A 21723-nucleotide genomic window follows, 5' to 3' on the forward strand; every position below is an offset into this window, starting at 1 on the left:
GATGGTCTCGGTAATATCTTCTCACATCCAGAACGTAGATACCAATATAACTCATAAAAAGTTCAAAATTAATGAAATTTGCATATAACATCATAAGGGTAGTATGGAAGATGAAGTCCTAGATCCACGTCCATGCCCAAATGAAAAAAATGATGATCTTCTTACCCTACCATTACTACTATTACATTCATCACTAACATTATTATTACTACTACTACTAACCTCATTGTTATTGCTAACAATCTCATTATTATTTTGCCTTAAAATCTCTTGAACTTGCAAGTATAACCCTCGATCGACAGCAGAATCCATTGAAATAGACCTTCTAATTGGTTGTTGTATCGTAAATTGCTCGTCTTTTCGCCTTATATTAATACATTCATCTCCCATCATAGAAAGACGATGCAATTTTCGCGACTTTTTGCCATTTTGATGAATACCCTTTTGCTCTGAAACACTTCTAGGAGTTTGTTCTTGAGATAGCTCAATTACTAAGAAATCTTGCTCATTTTCATTGATGTTAAAGCTTAAATTCCCACTAAATAATGGAGATAACATATCTTGAGGAGAAGAACTTGGAGCAATAATATGATCAATTGGATACTTTGTTCTTCCTGAAATACTTGATCTACAAAGTGGACAACTTGCATTTTTTAATAACCAAACATCAATGCAATCTAAGTGAAAATTATGGCCACATTTTGGAAGATTTCTTAGGATTTCTTGCTCTTTAAACCCATTCAAGCAAACGGCACATCCTCGAAAGCTGTTGCTCATGCTGATGCTGCTACTCCTGCTGCTATTATTGTTATTATTGTTATTTTCCCCGCTTTTGTACTGAAAAGCAGGGATATTATTAATAAGCCACTCGTCAAGACCTCTATGGATACCGACCATAGGGGAGAACGATATTAACTGATCTTCGTCATTTTGCCTTGCCCTAGATATAGAAAACCGTCTCAAAGGGTCGAGGTTTTGCCAATTTAAGCAACATTTGATGACAAAAATGTAGTAACTAGCTAGAAGTAGAGCAACTGCCATTATGGCAAGTAATGCTATTGCAATAGGGAAGTCTGAATTTGAAGAATGCATTATAGATTGAACTTGAGGAATTGTAATGTTTTGTTGTTGGGTTTTGAGAAGAGGGTAAATAGATAGATTTTCATGGTTTTTGGTAATTAGATCCATAATTATTTTGGAATGAACATCAAAATATGCTTAATGAATGACTTTGGTAGTTTAAAGAGACAATGTTTTGAGTAATTAGGATTTTGACTGAGATCCCCTTCTTGTGGTCTCCAATGAGGGGCTTCAAACATATACATACACTTCTCAAAATATATTAGATATATATAAACCGAAAAGACTTATATTGGAAGAAATGGCCATATAAAAATAGTGACAGTTTTACGATAGAAATACTAAATAACACAACTTAATGACTATCAGACTCCTGCAGTAAGTGGATTATACATCTGATGTAGTACATCAGATGATATAGTTTTTGAGCATTATGATAAAGTTTTTGAATTTTAATCTAAAATTTTTGAGTTTTATTTTGAAGTTTTTGAGTTTATATACTTAAACTTTAATCTCAAAAAAGTTACATATAAGCTCAAAAAATTTTGATTTTTGACATCATAAACTTAAAATGTAATTTATAAGCTCTATAATACTCAAAAAAAATACACAATAACTCAAAAAGTCATTAAGTATGATATAGTACATTCGATGTACAATCCTTTTTCTCAGACTCCTGTGATAAGTAAATGCAACATCACTCCTACATTAAACATAAAACGAAACTGTTTTTGAATAACCGATCGATCATTTTAGACTTTTTATCGATCGATAATAATTTTTTTAAAATAAAAAGAAGCACGCAAGATAGAAGAACCTCACCATTTTTCGAAATCCTTATATTTTAGATTAAAATCTCAGACTCTGAGCATTTCCATGATCTATTGATAAGATAAAATGATTAAATAAATATATGAGACGTACGACAATAGTATAAAACAACTAGTATGAAAATAAAATAAAGTCAAAGGCAACAAGCGTTGACTTGCATTAAATGAAAGTGCAGTGGGAATATATTTTTATAATTTTAAATAGTCCAATTGCCTCATATTTGGGAGAACATGGTGGCTTGTTCGTGGGGAAGTCAGAAGTGAGTTGTACAAATTTGTAGTTTAAGGGTCGGTGTTCTAGGATCACTTGGTGAAGCTCAATGGGAACATCAACATTGGGCCCCTCATTGGTCAAGCTCACATTAAAGTTCGCATTTAAACCATTATTTAATTAATCGGTTTATTTAACTCAAGCATAAAAACGATTGACAGAGTCTCTATTCAAGTTACATTATGGCTACCCTTCACAATTCTTAGGCTCAAGCTCAACTTGGCTTCTTTATCCCCCATCCCCTTAATTAAACTGAAACACTCTCATATGAGTTTACTTTGAAGTCGTGTATAAAAATAAATGTATTGAATTGATACAAAATTACGAATGAAGAGACTCTTTTTATTTGTGTTACCCTCTCAAAATTTGTTGATAAACTTGACATACAACAAAAATTGAATAGTACCCTCTCCGATACTTAGGACAAATAAAAAATCAAAATATAAAAGTGGGTAAATTGTGGAGAAATAGGAACATACATCGGATGGAGTACCTCATACCTCATTTGTTATTGAGCATATATATATGTATTTTTTCTGAGTTTTTTAAAGTTTATAACTTACATTTTAATTTTTTGCCGTCAAAACTCAAACTCAATTGAGCTTATATATAATGTTTTTGAGTTATATTTTAATTTTTTGAGTTTAATGTTTAGTTGAATGGACTCAGAAACTTTAAAACAAAACTCGAAAACTTTATTATAATGCTCAAAAACTACAAAATTGATGGTAGTACATCGGGTGTATAATCCACTTCCTGGTAAATTGTGTGGATAGCAAAGTTAAAGAAAAGATGTGAAAACTTAACTAGTATGCCTGAAAGAGACCAATTTTTTTTGAAAATTAACCAGATTGCTTGGGACTACTGGGTTGAGGAGGCTGCAAGCTTCGGCTAGCATCACTAGAGTGCGGTAGAGGCTGAGCCTTTGTAGGGTAGTCTTCGGATAAAGCGCCACGAGAACTCACCTTTTCCAACAGTCGACGTGCTTCCCTAAGCTCGTCTTCTACACTGCATCCATGACCCTTGGGACGGCTGGGTTGGGGAGGCTGCAAGCTTCGGCTAGCATCAGCAGAGTTAGGTAGCGGCTGAGCCTTTGTAGGGTAGTCTTTGGATACAGCGTCACGAGGACTCACCTCCAACAGTCCAGGTACTTCCCTAAGCTCGTCTTCTACACTGCGTTCATGACCCTTGGGACTGCTGGGTTGAGGAGGCTGCAAGCTTCGGTTAGCATCACTAGAGTGCGGTAGAGGCAGAGCCTTTGTAGGGTTGTCTTTGGATGAAGCGCCACAAGCACTCACCTTCAGTTGCTCCAAAATTCGACGTGCTTCCCTACGCTCATCTGCTGCACTACGTCCATGACCCTCCAACGCATCGACTGCTTTTTGCTGGAACTCTATTGCGAGGGGATAGCTGTCATTGAACAAACAAGCTTTAAGTATACAGATCTAGGAAAAGTTCCATGGACCGATTCCATACTGTTTTTACTAGTTTTTAAGATAACCTCGGCATTCACTAATTCAAGGATCAAACTGTCAACCTAACCATGAATTACAACACCAAGTGAGTTACATATACTCGGTATGCTTTGGTGGCCCAACACATCTCAACATCACAAGAGTATCAGGCACGGAGTAGGGGTAATTAAGTGTACAATGATACAAGAGCAGATGTTAATTAAACCGATAAGAATTATTGTTGAGTTACAGTTTGCTGGAACTCTGTAACTCGCAAGTCATGATATGTGCTCAAAGTCAAAACCATCAACACTCATTTTGGTGCCCGTTCGACAGAAAGGCAATAAGGGTAGCATCAAGCAAGCCAACCTAAAAGACTCAAATAGCAACAATCACTTAAAAGCCCAACTCATTTGCAGTAGTCAGTAGGTAAACTATTGCCTTGTACACAAAATTCATTCAGAAATCGACCTGACCGGCATGTACAGTAAAAGGATGGCATAGGGTCGAGACACGCAGTCTCACCACCCGAGAGATTATCGTGGCAAGAAGAACATTCGAGTATGACCACTAGAAGGGGAAAAAAAAATTATCTGGAACTATTTTTAAATTTGATGGAAGCTAATACCCAAAAGCTGATGTTTCAACATTGAAATTTGTTAATGCAGCAGACTAGTTTGCTCTTAAACAGAAACAAGTATTAGTATCGAGGTCATCAAAGGCATTTCAGAATAATTGAAACCTCGTAAGTTTCTCCTTTAGACATTCAGCATTCTCCACCAGCCTTCACATCTCTTACCATAAATGGTGTGCCTTCGCTATTTTAATAAATAACCATCACTTGACTATTTCGTGAGGAGAAAAAAGACAGAAGGGCTTACTGAAAAATGGGGTAGACGATCTGAATGTCTTACTCTCTTGCCTCAAATTAGTTTGGTAGATTCATTGCAGATGGACGCTCATTTGGTTTTGATACTGTTTCAACAAACGTGGTATGTAGGATTGTTAAATGTCTTTTGGGGCTGTCGATGTTTCCAGTCAAATGTTGATAAAAAGGTAAATTTCTACAAGTTTATGGGTGTTTGCTTTGTGTTACTTCTAACACCAACCAGAAACATCATAACATATCAGAATATGTATCTCTAAGCTTCCGTGATCTATCCTTTTACCCTCAGTCGGTCAGGCATCAGATCAACACATTGACTAGTGTAACCGGGGATCTATGGAGCACTGCCACGTTTCTAAATGCTTGAATAGTAGCATAGGCGTAGCAAGCAGGACATACAATACTAAATCTCAATCTTAGATGAATAACTCTTCTACATCTAAGCACGTCTTATAAGATGCAATCTGACAACATGATCACAGAGAACCAGAGATATCACTTAATCTAATTACAAAATTTAAGTTACTAATCACACAACCTAAGACAACAAATACTCGTAATGTCTACTCGACTCCAAATGATTAACTTACCTAACTACAGAATATTGAAGCAAAGACTATAGGTACCAAAGCATATCCATCTTAAAACTGTAGTGTGTGCTGAGCACTAACACGAAATTGCAACATGAATATCATTTATACAGTGTTTTATTTTCCAAGAAATAACCAGAGGATAACAAAGTGCACAAAAGATAGAAATATAGAGCAACATAAACACTTAATAAAAACCCTCTAAATAAGTCACCATATCAAGGACAAAAGAAACCAGACATATATTTACCTTCTCATGGCAGCATATGCTTTTGAGAGGTTTTGGCATGCCTCAATGGAATCGATGTGATGAGGGCCAAAAGACACATCCATAATGTCCTTAGCAACAGCAAACATTTGTGCCGCCGACTCTGGTCTCTCCAACTCCAAATAAGCAAAGCCCAAGTTGTTATAGATATGCCCAACTCCGAAATACGTGGACCCAAAGCTCTCTTTCAAAGTTTCAGCTGCACTCTCCAAATAAGGTATAGCTTGTTTCGCCCTACCCGTCAACAAAAGTAGCCATCCAATCCTGGCCGATACACTCCCTTCAGAATGTTGTTCTTGGGGTAGCTTCTCTAGCAAAGCAAGTGCTCTTTTTAACAAAGAAATCGCAGTTTCAAACTCATTCATAGTCTCGTACTGCATTGATATCTCCGTATAAGCTTCAGAAACCTCCAACTGCTTTGATTTCTCCTTTTTGTTAAGCACACTACAAGCAATCTCGAAACACCTCTTTGCTTCCACAAACTTTTCTTGATGAACTAATGCCTTACCCATCGTAATCAAAATCAAAGACCGATCCTCGTTGTCCTTCTCCATAGACTGAAAAACCCCCTTCAACGTATTCGTAGCAGCCTCATACTTCCCAAGAGCAATATGCATATTAGCAGCATCTACCTCAGCGCCAAGCAAATCAGAAGTACATCCCGAATTCTTCAAAACCTTTTGCGCCAACCGATTCTCCTCCAAAGCCTTCTCATGCTCCTCCATCCCAGTATAAATAACCCCAAGAAGCCTTCTATCATGAGCAACCTCCACCGAGTTCTCCCCCAACAACCCCAAATGTATCTTCAACGCCTTCAGACAATACGGCAACCCATCCCTAAAGTTCAAATTCGCTACACACGCTTCAGCCAAATCCCTATTAGCATTACCAACATCTCTACTATCCTCTCCGGATAAAAACTCCTTAATCTCCAACGATTTCCGCAAATTATCCAAAGCCTCCTCCCTCCTACCCATACCATTCTTAACATTAGCTAACTCCATCTGAACAGCAAGAAGTATACCCTTAATATCCTTAGCACCATACTTACCATCATTCTCTAACTTAACCAATATATCATTAGCTCTATTAAGAAACCCTAATGCATCATTAAACTTCCTTAAACTACAATTAGCAGAACCCAAAAGTTGTAAAGTCATAGCAACAGGTAAAGAAGAGTTATTTTCAACACTATTATCCAAAACAGCTAATGCTCTATTACCAAAAGATAGAATTTTTCGAGGATCATCACCTTCTCGATTGAGTTGAAGGCCGATTTTCAAGCAAGCTAAACCAAGATCACCTTCATCAAAATTAGCCTCCATAACCTTAAATGCTTCAAGCATTTCCTTAGCCGACTTTGCCGCCTCGAAATCTTGCTCAATTTGTAACCTTTGCTTGATTTTCCTCTGCCTAGAGGGTAAATTTGAGGGAATTCCAACATGGGTATTGTAATTTGGAGATGGGTTTTTGTGAAATTGGTGGGTTTTGTAGGGTTTTTGAATTGGGGAATTGGAAATTGATGATGAAGAAGTTATGGATTGTGTGGTGAAATTGCGAGAAATTGAAATTGATGTTGAGGAAGTTGTAAGTTTGGAGAATGAGATTAAATTGGTGGTTAATCTCTTCATTCTTTACTGTTGTTTGACAAAGAATTCGAAAGCGCGCGGCAGTATTTCGAAAGAAAGGAGAGCAAACCCTTCTCTCTTCTGTAGTGCGGCAGTATTTCAAAAGAATTCGAAAGTGCGCGGTAGATGACAGGGTGAACGAGCGACGATGGTAGTATGGGAGAAGGTGAGCAGAGGTGGCCGACGATGAAGAAGGTGGCAGGCAGTGAGGTGACTGACCGTGGGAGAAGAGAGTGTGTTGAAAAGAATTACGAGAAATATCTGATAGAGTAATGAGTAACTAGTTTAGACCTCGTGCAATAAATGCACGGTATATAGAGTTTTTTTATTTTTAATAAATTAATTCATATTTTTCGTCACTCTATCTTGCTTTAAAAAAAAAGTTGAAATTGATAATCAAGAGAATTGAGTAATGTGCTGAAATGTATTTTAAACAAAATATTATTTTATAACGCATAACTAATGATTTCAAAATTAAATTCTCTTAATTTTTGTTGTCACCTAATTAATAATAGCGAATAATAACGTAGTATGGGTTAAGTCATTCTCAAATAATAACATCAATAAAAGATTTAGCAATTTATAATTCTATATAAATTTTTATTATATTTTAATTAAAAGATTATAGTTTAGACTTAGTGAATAATATAATTTGATGAAAAGATAATAACTTAATGAAATATAATATAATTATTAGTTTCCTTATTTAGTAGATGTAATTAATTGTAATTAGCTTCCATATTTAAAAGATGTTTTTGGAGGGAAAAATTGTGAGATTACCTATTCTTTTAGTATATAGGGGATGAGAAGGGTAATGGTAAACGGGTCAATCAGATCGGGTTTGTAATGTTATCAGGTAGTTTGGGGATGGATCGGGTTATTTCAGGTCTCTGGTGTTGTGTTTTTAAGGTATGTTGATCGGATTATTTTTGGATTAAATGGGTTGGGCTATTTTCGGTCAGAGCATTTTCGGGTTAATGATTAAGCGAGAAAAAACACGTTTTGGATTAGATAATTGATTCTTTATTTTAACGTAAATAATACTAATTGTGATTTTAAATTGGTTATTTCAAGTCTTTTAATTAGAGGTATGTTTTGTCCGTCATTTTTTGTTCGGGTGGTTTCGGATCGGACCATTTTCGATCGGGTCAGTTTGGGTTAACAAAAGCTCGAGTAATGTTTGGGTCGGGTCCGGCCAATTCGAGTTTCAAGTCATATAGGATGGTGTTCCTCGGGTCAATTTTGGATATCGGATTTGCTTTTTCGGGTCAGGTTGATTTTGCCGGTCTAGGTGGTTAATGTTGTACTATATGATGGCACTGTTCTTTTCTAACTAAAGGAAATGAATTAAAGAACTTATGACATGTTATTTTGGACTTTATTTAAGTTCTTATAAGTCCGGTTCAGCTTTATTACGGCCAGTTTAGTTCATCTTAGTTTTATTTCAGATAATTTTCATCCAAAAGAACGGGGCCTTAATAAAACTGAATTGAGTGAAGTAAGAATTAATTTGTGAAGAGATAGGCTAAATTTAACTTATTTGAATTGAATGAAACTGAATTGAAATAAGCACGAATTAAGCCAAAAAAAAAATATATATGTGACTCACTTTTTTTTAGACCTTGACTTATAGTTTAGGTTTGGAAAAAGCTCGATTCATATAATTGAACCAGAATCAGCCCAGTCTTGAGGCCCACTTTTTTGGTATGGCATGAAAAATATGTACTCTATTCTTTTTACGGGTTTATATATAGTATATGAAAATACAAATTAGTGATAGTAAGGAATTAATAAATCAATTGTTATCTAGGAATTAGTTAATTAACTCAACGAGTCATTAACCATGTTACAACTTAAGAAGCAAAATGAAAAAAAAATCATCTTTATTAAGAGTGAAAATTCGTCCATCCAACCACTTACACACATTATGCCCAAAATCATGCACTAAGTTTATTTAAAAGCGATTACACACGCAGAAAGTGAATAAAATTTAAATCAAGTTCGTATATTGACAAGATAATGTTCATAACTTCCCACGCTCAATTTTCATAACAAAGTATTACTCCCTTCATTCCAGTCAATAATTTACACTTACTTTATTTCTCTTTTACAAAACAAAGTAAGTGTAAATAATTCACTAAGACGTATGAAGTATATACTTTAGCAATTAATGAAAATTTTAAAAATGTTATCGATACAAAGGTATAAGCCGACTTAGCCTGAAATGCCCAAAGGCCTGTTTTAGCCGCATAGATCAGGTTTGGACCAATAAAAATTGTCTAAGAACGTGGCCTAGCCGGACAATCCATGCAATTGGGCTGGAATTTATGCTTCAATTTGGCTTAAATCCCGCACTAGCTAGTAGCTACGCCATGATCATCTTTGACACAAATAATCGAAATTACTTTTCCAACTATGTACTTTACTCTTTCACATACACTTTTTCATAAACTTTCCATATCATGCCTTTTCTCCTATACCTAATCAAATTAACTCATGTATATTTTCCTTCTAAAATCGAATCTAAAAATTTGAATAATAGATTATAATTAGGTTTAATTGTTAATTAGTGAAATTATTGTATATAAGTCGACTTAAAGAGCATAAGAGAGGCAACACAATTGTTTTTTCGGGGATTAAAGAGTTTGTGGATGTTGATATGATGAAATAGGGGAATTAGGCACGTGAAGTGTATACAGTGCATACTTGCATTAGGTTTACAGCTTTATCAAATCAAACGGACTCATTGACAGGAAATACTTTACTAGGAAAATTCTTACCGTATTGGTGGTGGTGGTAACCGGAGGTGGTATGGGAAGGGAGGGGAGTAGCGTGATAAGGTAGGGCGATGAGAGGAGGTCGGACAACGATTGGACTGACCAAGGAGGTGGTATCCGGGGACTGACTGACTGGAGGTGGTGTAGGTGGTGAAGGGAGATGAAAAACAGGACAAAAAGAAATCAATTAAGTTAGGGAATTTTAAAAAATGACAAGAGTAAAATTGTAAAAGTCGTATGTGAAAGAGTAAAATCCGTATGTGAAAAAGCACATCCCCAAATAATTTGTGTTTATCCTTTAACGTTATTATTCTCCCGCACTAGCTAAGGAAAGGAAACAAATCAAATCCAAAATTTATTGTTTCCAAAGACCGGACCTAAAAGTTTCGGGCTTGGACCGAACCGAACCCGAAATATTCAATCTGGTCCGGTCTTAGACCTAATTGGACCGAAAACTATGATCTGTTACTAATACTTATGCACTAATTGAATTTATTTTCGCCAAATCAAACATAATAAATAATCAAATTATCGTTTTTGATTTAAATAATCTAAGAATATTGAGTTTTTAATGTCTTTTGAAGGTAAATTAGTAAACTATTTCTAAAAATTATAAAGAATAACCTTAAAAAACATCGTATTCGGCCTTTTCGGTCCGGACCTAAAATAACAGGTCTTGGACCAAACCGGACGAAGACCAAAACCTAGAAAATTCGGTCCGGACCTAAAGGTGCTCAGCCCTAGCCTTTGTAGTGTAGTCTTTGGATGAAGCGCCACGGGCACTCACCTTCAGTTGCTGCAACAGTTGACGTGCTTCCTTAAGCTCGTCTTCTGCACCGAGTCCATGACTCTCCCACGCATCCACCACCTTTTGTTGGAACTCTATTGCGAGGGGATAGCTGTCATTGAACAAACAAGCTTTAAGTATACAGATCTAGGGAAAAGTTCCATAAACTAATTCCCCACTGTTTTTACTACTTTTTAAGATAACCTCGTCATTCACAAATTCAGCGAACAAACTGTCAATCTAACCATAAATTTATAACCACAGGTGAGTTTTTTATACTCGGTAGGCTTTGGTGGCCCAACACATCTCAACACCACAAGAGTATCAGGCACGGAGTAGGGGTAATTAAGTGTACAACCAGCACAACGGTACAAGAGCAAACGTTAGTTTAACCGATAAAGTTATCGTTGAGTTACAGTTCTCATAACTCACAAGTCATACTCCGTAGCTCATAAGTCATGATATGTGCTCAAAGTCAAAACCGTCACACCCCTTTTGGTGCCGTTTCAACAAAATTCCAGAAAGGCAACAAGAGTAGCATCTAGCAAGCCAACCTAAAAGACTCAAACAGCAACAATCACTTAAAAGCTCAACTCACTTGCAGTATCAGTAGGTAAACTATTGCCTTAAAACACAAATTTCATTCAGAAATAGACCTGAACGGTATGTATGGGATGACATAGGGTCGGGCCACACAGTCTCACCACTGAGAGACTATCGTGGCAAGAAGAACAATCGAGCATGATCACTAGAAGGGAAAAAAAAAAAAAACAATTATCCGGAACTGTTTTTAAATTTGATGAAATATAATACCCAAAAGCTGATGTTTCAACATTGAAATTTGTTTTCAAAATTCAGCAGACTAGTTTGCTTATAAACAGAAACTAGTTTGCTCATAATCAGAAACAAGTATTAGCATTCAGGTCATCAAAAGCCTTTCAGAATAACTAAAAGCTAATTACAAAATATTGAAGAAAAGACCATAGGTACCAAGGCACGTCCATCTTAAAACTCGTGTGTTCAACGCAGCTAACACGAAATTGCAACATTAATGTCATTTACAGCGTTCCCTTTTCCAAGAAATAACTAGAGGATGGCAAAGCGCACAAAAGATAAATAAAAAATAGAGCAACATAAACCACTTAATAAAAAACCCTCTGAATAAGGCAGCATATAAGGCCCAAGGGCAGTAGAAACCTTTTGCAAGTTTGAAAATTTGCAATTTTTCTTTCTAGTTTACCTGAAACCGGGGGCGGTTGCCCCAAGCAATAAAACTTTGAATTTTTTTAGAATTGCGGTTCTTTTTCTTAGTTCTAGTTGACCGTATTCCATGAATAGTTCGCCTTGCGTGAAAAATTTCGCCCCATAGCTAAAAGTATAGGTTCAGCTACTGATTGGGGGTGTGTATCGTAGAAGTATTGTTTCTTGCTGTTTCTGTGATTTTTTTATGTCGGTTTGAATTGTTTTTCTTCATTCCTATCATATCGGCTACTTCCTCGGTCCATTAATAAACAAGTCGGCTTCTTTTGCACGGGAATTCAGGAGCACTCTAGATAAAAATGAAGGTGACCAACGTCCTGTTATTTTGTACTTCAGTTGTAATTTAAGTACGTTCTGTTAGTTTCCGTCCAAAGACAAGACCTAATTTTATGCTCCAAAATTCTCGTTCAAAAAAGAAGCTTATTTATAGTGTAAGTTGGGTTCGCTCTGAATGAGTGGATCCGAAATCATATTATCATAATTCATAAACAGCACCCAAAACAAGAAGGATTCAGGAGGACAGTTTATTTATAGACATTGCAAAAGAAACGGGGTCCTTTGACAAAGGGATTGTCATGTTTGTGTCTCCTAGAATTGGGTAATTGTGTAACTTCGTTATAATGTGGTTCAAGATCAGCATCCTAACTATATTCTTCATCTTATGTTAAAGCTCATCAAGCTGTTATACTGAAACGGATAAAAATGATCAACCACCATACTTATGTTCAGCACCACTTAAGGTGCACATATAAGGAAATAACCAGAGGATGGCAAAGCGCATAAAAAAGATAAATGAAAAAAAATAGAGCATCATAAACCACTTAATAGAAACCCTCCAAATATCAAGGACAGCAAAAAACAGACATAAATTTACCTTTTCATGGCAGCATATGCTTTCGAGAGGTTTTGGCATGCCTGAATGGAATCGTTGTGATGAGGGCCAAGAGACACATCCATAATATCCTTAGCAGCAGCAAACATTTGTGCGGCCGATTGTGGTCTTTCTAATTCCAAATAAGCCATGCCCAAGTTGTTATAGATATACCCAACTCCAAAATGCTTGGACCCAAAGCTCTCTTTCAAAGTTTCTGCCGCACTCTCCAAATAGGGTATAGCTTGTGTCACCTTGCCCGCCAACAAAAGAAGCCATCCTATCCTGGCCGATACACTCCCTTCAGAATGTTGTTCTTGAGGTAGCTTCTTTAGCAAAGCGTGTGCTCTCTTTAACAAAGAAATCGTAGTTTCGATCTCATTCATATTCTCATACTGCATTGATATCTCCATATACGCTTCAGAAACCTCCAACGGCTTTGATTTCTCCTTTTTGTCAAGCACACTACAAGCAATCTCAAAACACCTCTTTGCATCCGCAAACTTTTCCTGATGAACCAACGCCTTACCCATAGTAATCATAATCAGAGCCCGATTCTCACTATCCTTCTCTGCAGACTGAACAACCCCCTTCAACATATTCATAGCAGCCACATATTTCCCAAGAGCAATAAGCGTATTAGCAGAATCAATCTCAGCACGAACCAAATCAGTTTTACTCCCCCAATTCTTCAAAACCTTTTGCGCCATCTGATTCTCCTCCAACGCTTTCCCATGCTCCTCCAACCCATTATAAATAGCCCAAAGAAGCCGTCTATCATGAGCAACCTCCACCGAGTTCTCCCCCAACACCCCCAAATGTATCTCCAACGCCTTCAAACAATACGGCAACCCATCCTTAAAGTTCAAAATCGCAACACACGCTTCGGCCAAATCCCTATTAGCATTACCAACCTCTCTACTATCCTCCCCCATTAAAAACCCCTTAATCTCCAACGAATTCCGTAAATTATCCAAAGCCTCCTCCCTCCTACCCATAGCAGTCTTACAATTAGCTAACTCCAACTGAACAGCATCAAGTATAGGCAAAATATCCTTAGCACCATACTTACCATCATTCTCTAACTTAACCAATATCTTATTAGCTCTATTAAGAAACCCTAATGCATCATTATACTTCCTTAAACTATAATTACTAGAACCCAAAAGTTGTAAAGTCATAGCAACAGGTAAAGAACAATTATCTTCAGCATTATCAAAAACAACTAATGCTCTATTAGCAAAAGATAGAATTTTTTCAGGATTCTCACCTTCTTGATCAAGTTGAAGGCCAATTTTCAAGGAAGCTAAACCAAGATCACCTTCATCAAAGTTAGCCTCCATATTCTTAAAAGCTTCAAGCATTTCTTCAGCCGACTTTGCCGCCTCGAAATCTTGCTCAATTTGTGACCTTTCCTTGATTTTTCTGTGCGTAGAGGGTAAATTAGAGGGAATTGCAACATGGGTATTGTAATTCTGAGATGGGTTTTTGTGAAATTGGTGGTTTCTGTAGGGTTTGTAGAATAAACCCTTGGAATTTGAGCAGGGTTTTAGGTTGTGATTGATACATGGTTTTTGAATTGGAGAATTGGAAATTGATGATGATGGAGTTGTGAATTGAGTGGTAAATTTGCGAGAAATTGAAATTGATGTTGAGGAAGTTGTGATTTTGGAAACTGAAATTAATTTGGTGGTTAATTTCTTCATTTTTGCTCTTGCTTGGCAGAGAATTCGAAAGTGCAGCCTGCAGTATTTTTCATGAGATGGCTTAGCCGCAGCCCGCAGAGTTGCGTGCCCGAACCGATCTAACCCGATTATTTTTCGTAGTTTCTTTTTTATCTATACCCGTTTTATTATTTTATGTTCTTTTTCCGTTTCATACTCTTTTTAAAAAAAACATGAAAATGTTACGAAATATCTTTAAATATTATAGGGATGTCCATATATTACCATATCTTTAAGAGAAATTCTGTTACCATATTACTATGTACTCTTGCACTATATATACCGCTTACGTGAATAAAACTCATAACTTTTCTGGTCTCTACATTCTCTCTATAACTCTCTATTTTCATAACAAACTTATCAGCACGAGTTTAGCACGAATCTCTAACCCTATTTTAAGTTCTCATTCACCAGAAGAGGTAAGATCTAGTTCTTAACACTTATAAAAAAATTAAGTCCGCCATGTATTGTTTGCCTAACTACATACATATACACTACATGCCTATATAATCAAAACATATGTCTAAACATAATCCATGTATAACCATGACATCATAATATATGTCACGTACGTTTAATTATTTGTAGTATCCATCATATAGACGTGTGTTTATATAGCTTAACTTATGACATAACACGCATCTCGATAATCTTACGTCGTTCATGATTTGTAAAACTTGCATTAATCTTAGGTTTTACCTTGATTATGTTTCGTTGTTTTATTTGTATACTGTATTTCGTTTTAATCGTATTATATTAACTTGGTTTATTTTCTTGATAGTTTAATCACGTCGAATTTGACCAAACTTAATTTTGCGGCCTTGAATATCTCTAAAAATAATTATTCTGAATGGATGTTAGATGCCGAGATGCATCTTTAAGTCTATGCCCTTGGAGATGCTATTAAAGTGGGGAATACAGCATCCGAACAAAATAAGGCCAAGACTATGATTCTTCTCCGTCCTCATCTCCATGAGGGACTCAAATTTGAGTATTTGACGGCGAAAGATCATTTGATCTTATGACAAAATCTGAAAGAAAGGTATGACCATCTTACAACAGTAATTATTCCTAAAGCAAGATATGACTGGATACACCTAAGGTTAGAGGATTTCAAATTGATTTCTGATTATAATTCAGTCATGTTCAAAATTACTTCACAGTCAATTTTATGTGGAGAAAAGGTATCTAACGCGGATATGTTGGAAAAAACATATCAAACATTTCATGGTTCACAATTGCTCTTGTCGCGGCAATATTGTGAGAGAGGTTTTAAAAAATACTCTGAACTATAGTTTCATGCTTCTTGGTGGCTGAATAAAATAACGAAATCCTGTTAAAAACCACCCGTCCCGTCCTTTGCACTGATCCATTCCCATAAATGAAATGCAACAGCTTCTGGTCCATTCCCTATAGTGAATGCGACAGATAAATATTCGGGTCACACTAGAGGTAGTGGCCCTGGACGTGGACGAGGACGAGGCAATTTTTGTGGTGGTAGAGGTGGAAAATTTAAAAGATCACATTCTCACCGAAAGGGGGAATAAAAAGATCGTCCACATGATAAGATAAAGAAAGTTGGTGAAAATCAATGTCACCGTTGTGGTAGTACAAGACATTGAATTAATACTTGTCGTACGCCTCAACATCTTGTTGATCTTTACAAGCAGTCTCTGAAAAATAACAAAGAGAAGAATCTAGAAGCAAATTTTGCTGCTGAGCATGAAAAGTTTGAGACGAGTTATACTGATGGTGATAATTATTCAGGTACCTGAAAACATCGCTTGACATCCTTGAGACGACGTAGCCCAAGTTGATTGATTAGCTTCTCAAATGTCTTGCTCGGAAATGCCTTGGTAAAAACATGTGCGAGATTTTCACTAGAGCGGATTTGTTGAACCCTAATGACACCATCTTTTTATCACCATCAGCATAATTCGTCTCAAACTTTTCATGCTCAACAGCAAAATTTGCTTCTATATTCTTCCCTTTGTTATTTTTCAGAGACTGCTTGTAAAGATCAACAAGATGTTGAAGTGTATAATAAGTATTAATCCAATGTCCTGTACTACCACAACGGTAACATGGATTTTCACCAGCTTTCTTTATCTTATCATGTGAACGATCTTTTTGTTCCCCCTTTCAGTGAGAATATGATCTTTTAATTTTTTCACCTCTACCACCATGAAAATTGCCTCGTCCACGTCCACGTCCAGGCCAACTACCTCTAGTGTGACCCGAATATTTATTTGTCGTATTCACTAAGGGAATGGATCAGAAGCTGTCGCATTCACTTTTGGAAATGGAGCAGTGCCAATAGGACGAGACTGCTCTAATGAAAATCTCGCAGATGTTTTTACCAAGGCACTTCCGAGCAAGACATTTGAGAAGCTAATCAAATCAACTTGTGTTACGTCGTCTCAAGGATGTCAAACGATGTTTTAATGAGGGGGAGTAAATACGCGGTGCACTCTTTTTCCCTTAGCCATGGTTTTGTCCCACCGGGTTTTCCAAACAAGGTTTTTAACGAGGCAACACCTAGTGCGTATTACGGAAATAGCCATGGTTTTGTCCCACCGGGTTTTCCAGACAAGGTTTTTAACGAGTCAACACCTAATACGTATTACGGAGATCGTTGTGCTCTTTTTCTTTATTAGATTTTTACTCTTTTTCTAGTAGAGTAAAAATAACGGAAGTATTGGAACAATGGTATTCTTTCTCGTTTACATGCAAAGGATTCCCTTATAGATTAAAAATATTGAACAGTGAAGTTGAGTTAACTTGAATACGCTAAATTGAACCGAATTTGATGTGTATTCAAAAGACTGTTGCACGTGGGCAAGATCGGAAAAGGTGAGTTCCATGTTCTTGTACATGTTTCGTCTCTTGAATCCTGTTAGAGGCTTGGTTTATGGGTTTCGTGGCGACTAATTGTAATGGTAAAGCCAAAATATATCTCTATGTTAATAAATGGCGGCGGTGATACATTTTAACATTAATGCAGAACACACCAAATAGGTGAAGCAGAACAAAGAGCAAATCAGTTAGGTTTTGCTTATATTACTTTAATCCTCATACATTCACTATGAAACTCAAATAACAGCTGCTATTGAGAGAACATCTTCCTCCAGTTAGGTCCTGCAAAATGTTTCTCCTCCGTAGAAGGAAGGAAGAAAATGCAAGCGCTTAGAATCTTAGATCAACGGTATCTGAACAACTTCTTTCAGCTACCACAAAACAATCACTACTATAGTCCTCTCTCATCCCCTTCATTCTACCTTTTGCGGATCTATGCATCCCATAGCTTAAAAAGTACTAGAACAAAGCATGAAACAACAAATAGGCGCCAAACATATGAGCTAAATTACACTCAGCAAATCCGAAAGCTCCCAAATAGGCGCAATACCTGAAATTCAGTCTAATTGCTTTGAAACTTCCCACCGTTTGCAACCAGTGTTGTTCAGACCAAGGCATATGCATTTTAAGAGCAATCATGAAGCAGAAAAAAATCGAAGGCACTTGATTTGCGTTTAACTTACAAGCGAATGCACACTCAGCTAATACATCCTAACCAATGACTCTTACTACTGTATCTAGACACAAGACAAAAGCACGCTACGGTGCTACACTGCTACCGAACTTCAAAACTGAAACTGGGAGAAGGGGGTTGACCAATTCTGTGACGGTGATGGAATGATAAGGATCAATTCTGCTCTTGATTTTGATTAAGCACATGAATATATAGTTACATGTTTGGGAGATAAAGAGTCCCACTAACGGCTAATACATAAGATAAAGGCAAAAAGCTTGCTCCCTGAACTTCGGTACAATGGACCAGTGCTTAATTGTGCTAAGAAGTGGCATCTCTGAGATTTTTTATGAACTTTCGACAGAGAGCCAAAATTGAGAAATCCAATTGCTCTAACATTAGAAATCCTCAAAATTGCTAAATAGTCAAAATTGACAAATCCAATTGAACATCTGAAATCCATGAACTTACAGACCCAGCATTTCATCAACCAAAATGTCAACAAAATGATATCCTTCCGACAGATTATTACAAAGTAGTACAAAGTAACTAAATGCCCCTTAAATAGGCTATAATGACTTGGGAAAGAAGAAATAAAAGAGATAAATAACTAAGCTACCCTTTAGTCTAAAATTGGTGTGTATCAATACCCGCCTCTTGAAACCGTCCTTGATGCTTGAAGGAAGACGTACCATAACACATTCCAAGTTGCAGAATTGTCACCATACCATCACTAACTTGTATCACAAATAACCCTCCCGGATCAAATACAAATATTTGGTAATCCTTGACCTTGCTCATTGGCTGCTCCACTTAAAAGGGATGTGAGCTATGCTAGGTCCATAGAACATCACAGCCTTTTTCGTTCTATGATTAGACTCCAAATAATGAGTAGGTAGATTTATCTTTTTTATGCTTTTACTTTTGCTTCTCGACTTTTTCTTCATACTAAAATGAAAAGAGGGTGCACAGCAATGGTTCAACTGACTATACCTATAGTTGAAACCTGTAGAACTTCTTGTTCGAGTAGGAAGATTTGGGTTCTTATCGTTCCCTCTCTTCTTCGATAATAAGTTCAAGATCACGGATTGATAAAAATGCCTCTTCATTCTATTGTACTCAGCAAAGTTACTGCCTAAGCATACTTTTTTGTATCTATACTTCTTTGGTTTTTCCAACTCTTTTTCTTGCATAGAAGAATGTAATGATTGCAAATACCGGGATTTTAGTAGTACACGGCATGCTGACTTCTTTTTGAGTAAGACCAACCATTCCCTCTTCTTTTTGAGATGGCGTAAATATGCCTTCTTCCATTCGGAGTTGCTTCTGCGATTATAAGGTGTCCTTATTTGTGGACCATAGCTGTCATTGAATAAACAAGCTTTTAAGTGTACGGATTTAGGGAAAAGTTCCATAAACTGATTCCATACAGTTTTAACGATAACGGCTACTATCTCAATTCTCAACATAAGTAGCCAAAACTAAATCTGATATGTAACATTTGTTCACATCATCAACACGAGAAATAATGGTTTTCAGATATTCAAGTCCAGCTAGATAGTTTTATGCCACTCGTTCTTTTAAATAATGGAAGGGTATGCCCCTAAAGGCCTTAATTACCTTAAGAACCCTGAGGGAAACACCTCGTACAGCAGTTAGTACCCCAAAGGAAATTGCTCTCAAATACGATAGGAGTTAACACAAAAAGATCCGCATAATACTTAACATGATCTGTTTCCGTAGCTTGTAAGTTGCAAACTTGTAACTTACATGGTCATAATTAATCACTAAATAACTTCGGCCACGTGTTTTGTAATAAAGTTTATGTTTTACACACTGATGCTCAAAGTTAAACTGATACATGTAATAGGCGTAATAATTGGCCTCTACGACTACTACACAACTCTTGTTCGTGATTGAGACGGATACCCTGGGTGAATTGATGAGCAGAAGCAAAAATATAACCTTCACTGATTGCAAACTTCCTAACCATCTTTTCAAATACGAAAAGAAAGGTCAATTGTAAAACAAAAGTCATTTCGGTTTCGCATGCAACGAATTCAGTCAAATGAAAAAATAACACCACAGAATGTGGAAACTCATTAGTTCAGAATTAAACCCCAACTCGCTCCCACAACTATTAACAACCCTAACCCGCTCTAACAATATCACCACGGAATGTGGAAACTCATTAATTCAGAATTAAACCCCCAACAGTTCAGAATTAAACCCCAGCAGTTCAGAATTAAAACCCAACCCGCTCCTACAACTAACAACCCTAACCAATCTCGCAATATCACCACAGAATGTGGAAACTCATGAGTTCAGAATTAAACCCCAATCCGCTCCCACAACTAACAGCCCCAATTCCTTCCCGAATTAAACCCCAACCCGCTCCCGCTCCCACAACTAACAACCCTAACCCGCTCTCGCAATATCACCACAGAATGTGGAAACTCATCAGTTCAGAATTAAACCCAAACCCGCTCCCACAACTAACAGCCCCAATTACTTCCCCAATTAAACCCCCAACCCGCTCCCACAACTAACAGCACCAATTCCTTCCCCAATTAAACCTCAACCCGCTCCCACAATCCGCTACCACGACTAACAACCCCAACCCGCTCTCGCAATATCAGAATATGCAGAATATTCATCTCTACGCTTCCATGATCCATTTGGTTCGTTTCGTTCGTACAATCCCAACATCTAAGCACATCTTAACAACTAACAAGATCTGATTGAACATCCAAAACATGTAACATTACAAGATGCAATCTGACAACATAAACACAGAGAATCACAGATATCACACAATCTAATCACAAAATTATTTTAAAGCAACTAATCACAAAATTATTTTAAAGCAACTAATCACACAACCTAACACAGTAAATAAGTCAGCATATCGCAGAAAACAGAGATAAATTTACCTTGTCACGGCTTGAAGTAACAGACCTAAATTTCCCGGTGCTTGTACGGGAATTGAAGCAAGGGTATTGAAATTCTGAGACGGGTTTTTGAGAAAATGGTGGATTTTGTTGGGTTTGTAGAATAACCCATTTGAATTTGAGCAGAATTTTAGGTTTTGAATTGGGGATTTGGAAATTGATGATGATGAAGAATTTGTGATTTGAGTGGTAAAATTGCGAGAAATTGAAATTGAAGAAGTTGTGATTTTGGATGATGAGATTAATTTTGTGATTAACGTCTTCATTTTACTTTTGTTTGACAGAAATCGAAAGAGTGGTAAAGAGATGAAACACTTCTCTAGGGTTTTGATTTATAAGTGATCACGAGAAATGGGCTTAGTTGCTTAGAGTTACTGGCCCGAATCGATCCAACCCGATTTTTTTTCGGAGTTGCTTTTTTATGTACACGTTTTAGTATTTTATGTACTTTTTTTTCCTTTACATTTTCTTTGGAAAATACGATAAAAAATTTTCTAAATCAAAGCATTCCTAAATTCATAAATTATGTAGTTTATTATTTTATACATTAAACAAGTAATTAGTCTAATTTCATCAACAAGATGAGAAATCACTTTACAAGTCTTTTAAATTTCTGAAAAATAAGGGAAGCGTTTAATATAAATAAAATAATTTATAAGTGGATCGTGGTGAACTTTTAATTGTATCTAGAAATTCATTACATATTAGGAAATTCTTGTTACTGTAGTATAAAGGGAACGAGTTTTAAATAGTTGAGTAAACGGTCTAAGCCTCTTTTCAATTTGACATGAATGCGACATTCATACTAATAATTGTG

At 36.6% G+C, this 21723-nt stretch overlaps 3 protein-coding genes and 1 long non-coding RNA gene across 5 annotated transcripts; all 4 read right to left on the reverse strand.

The window, feature by feature from the left end:
• Positions 1 to 90: 90 nt before the first annotated feature.
• LOC141651049 (RING-H2 finger protein ATL16-like) lies at positions 91 to 1092 on the reverse strand. Its single transcript, XM_074458776.1, has one exon. It carries the CDS (start codon positions 1090 to 1092, stop codon positions 91 to 93), a length of 1002 nt encoding a protein of 333 aa, XP_074314877.1.
• A 1762-nt stretch (positions 1093 to 2854) lies between these two features.
• Positions 2855 to 7259, reverse strand: LOC141652939 (protein KINESIN LIGHT CHAIN-RELATED 2-like). Of its 2 annotated transcripts, XM_074460559.1 has the most exons (3): positions 6632 to 7259; positions 5362 to 6383; positions 2855 to 3591 (listed from the first exon to the last, which is right to left on the reverse strand). In XM_074460559.1, the coding sequence occupies exons 2-3, from the start codon at positions 6381 to 6383 to the stop codon at positions 3024 to 3026; spliced, it is 1590 nt and encodes a 529-aa protein (XP_074316660.1). In that variant the 5' UTR covers positions 6632 to 7259; the 3' UTR covers positions 2855 to 3023. The 2 variants fall into 2 exon arrangements, with proteins under 2 accessions (XP_074316660.1, XP_074316659.1); XM_074460558.1 differs by having other exon boundaries at positions 5362 to 7259.
• Positions 7260 to 10297: 3038 nt separating this feature from the next.
• LOC141652940 (protein KINESIN LIGHT CHAIN-RELATED 2-like) lies at positions 10298 to 14478 on the reverse strand. The gene is made up of 2 exons (XM_074460560.1): positions 12706 to 14478; positions 10298 to 10683 (listed from the first exon to the last, which is right to left on the reverse strand). Exons 1-2 carry the CDS (start codon positions 14406 to 14408, stop codon positions 10509 to 10511), a joined length of 1878 nt encoding a protein of 625 aa, XP_074316661.1. The 5' UTR covers positions 14409 to 14478; the 3' UTR covers positions 10298 to 10508.
• A 3893-nt stretch (positions 14479 to 18371) lies between these two features.
• On the reverse strand, positions 18372 to 21297 carry LOC141652942 (uncharacterized). Its single transcript, XR_012547274.1, has 2 exons — positions 20889 to 21297; positions 18372 to 19317 (listed from the first exon to the last, which is right to left on the reverse strand). It is a non-coding gene; the product is annotated as an uncharacterized LOC141652942 (long non-coding RNA).
• Positions 21298 to 21723: the final 426 nt, after the last annotated feature.

Source organism: Silene latifolia, chromosome 4 (assembly GCF_048544455.1).
Source record: "Silene latifolia isolate original U9 population chromosome 4, ASM4854445v1, whole genome shotgun sequence".
In the NCBI taxonomy this organism is placed as follows: Eukaryota; Viridiplantae; Streptophyta; class Magnoliopsida; order Caryophyllales; family Caryophyllaceae; genus Silene; species Silene latifolia.

Coding starts and splice junctions, on each gene's coding strand:
- LOC141651049 (XM_074458776.1), bottom strand. CDS start 1,092: ATGCATTCTTCAAATTCAGACTTCCCTATTGCAATAGCATTACTTGCC.
- LOC141652939 (XM_074460558.1), bottom strand. CDS start 7,010: ATGAAGAGATTAACCACCAATTTAATCTCATTCTCCAAACTTACAACT. Junction 3,592..5,361: donor GCATATGCTGCCATGAGAAG/GTAAATATATGT, acceptor GTTCAATGACAG/CTATCCCCTCGCAATAGAGT.
- LOC141652940 (XM_074460560.1), bottom strand. CDS start 14,408: ATGAAGAAATTAACCACCAAATTAATTTCAGTTTCCAAAATCACAACT. Junction 10,684..12,705: donor GCATATGCTGCCATGAAAAG/GTAAATTTATGT, acceptor GTTCAATGACAG/CTATCCCCTCGCAATAGAGT.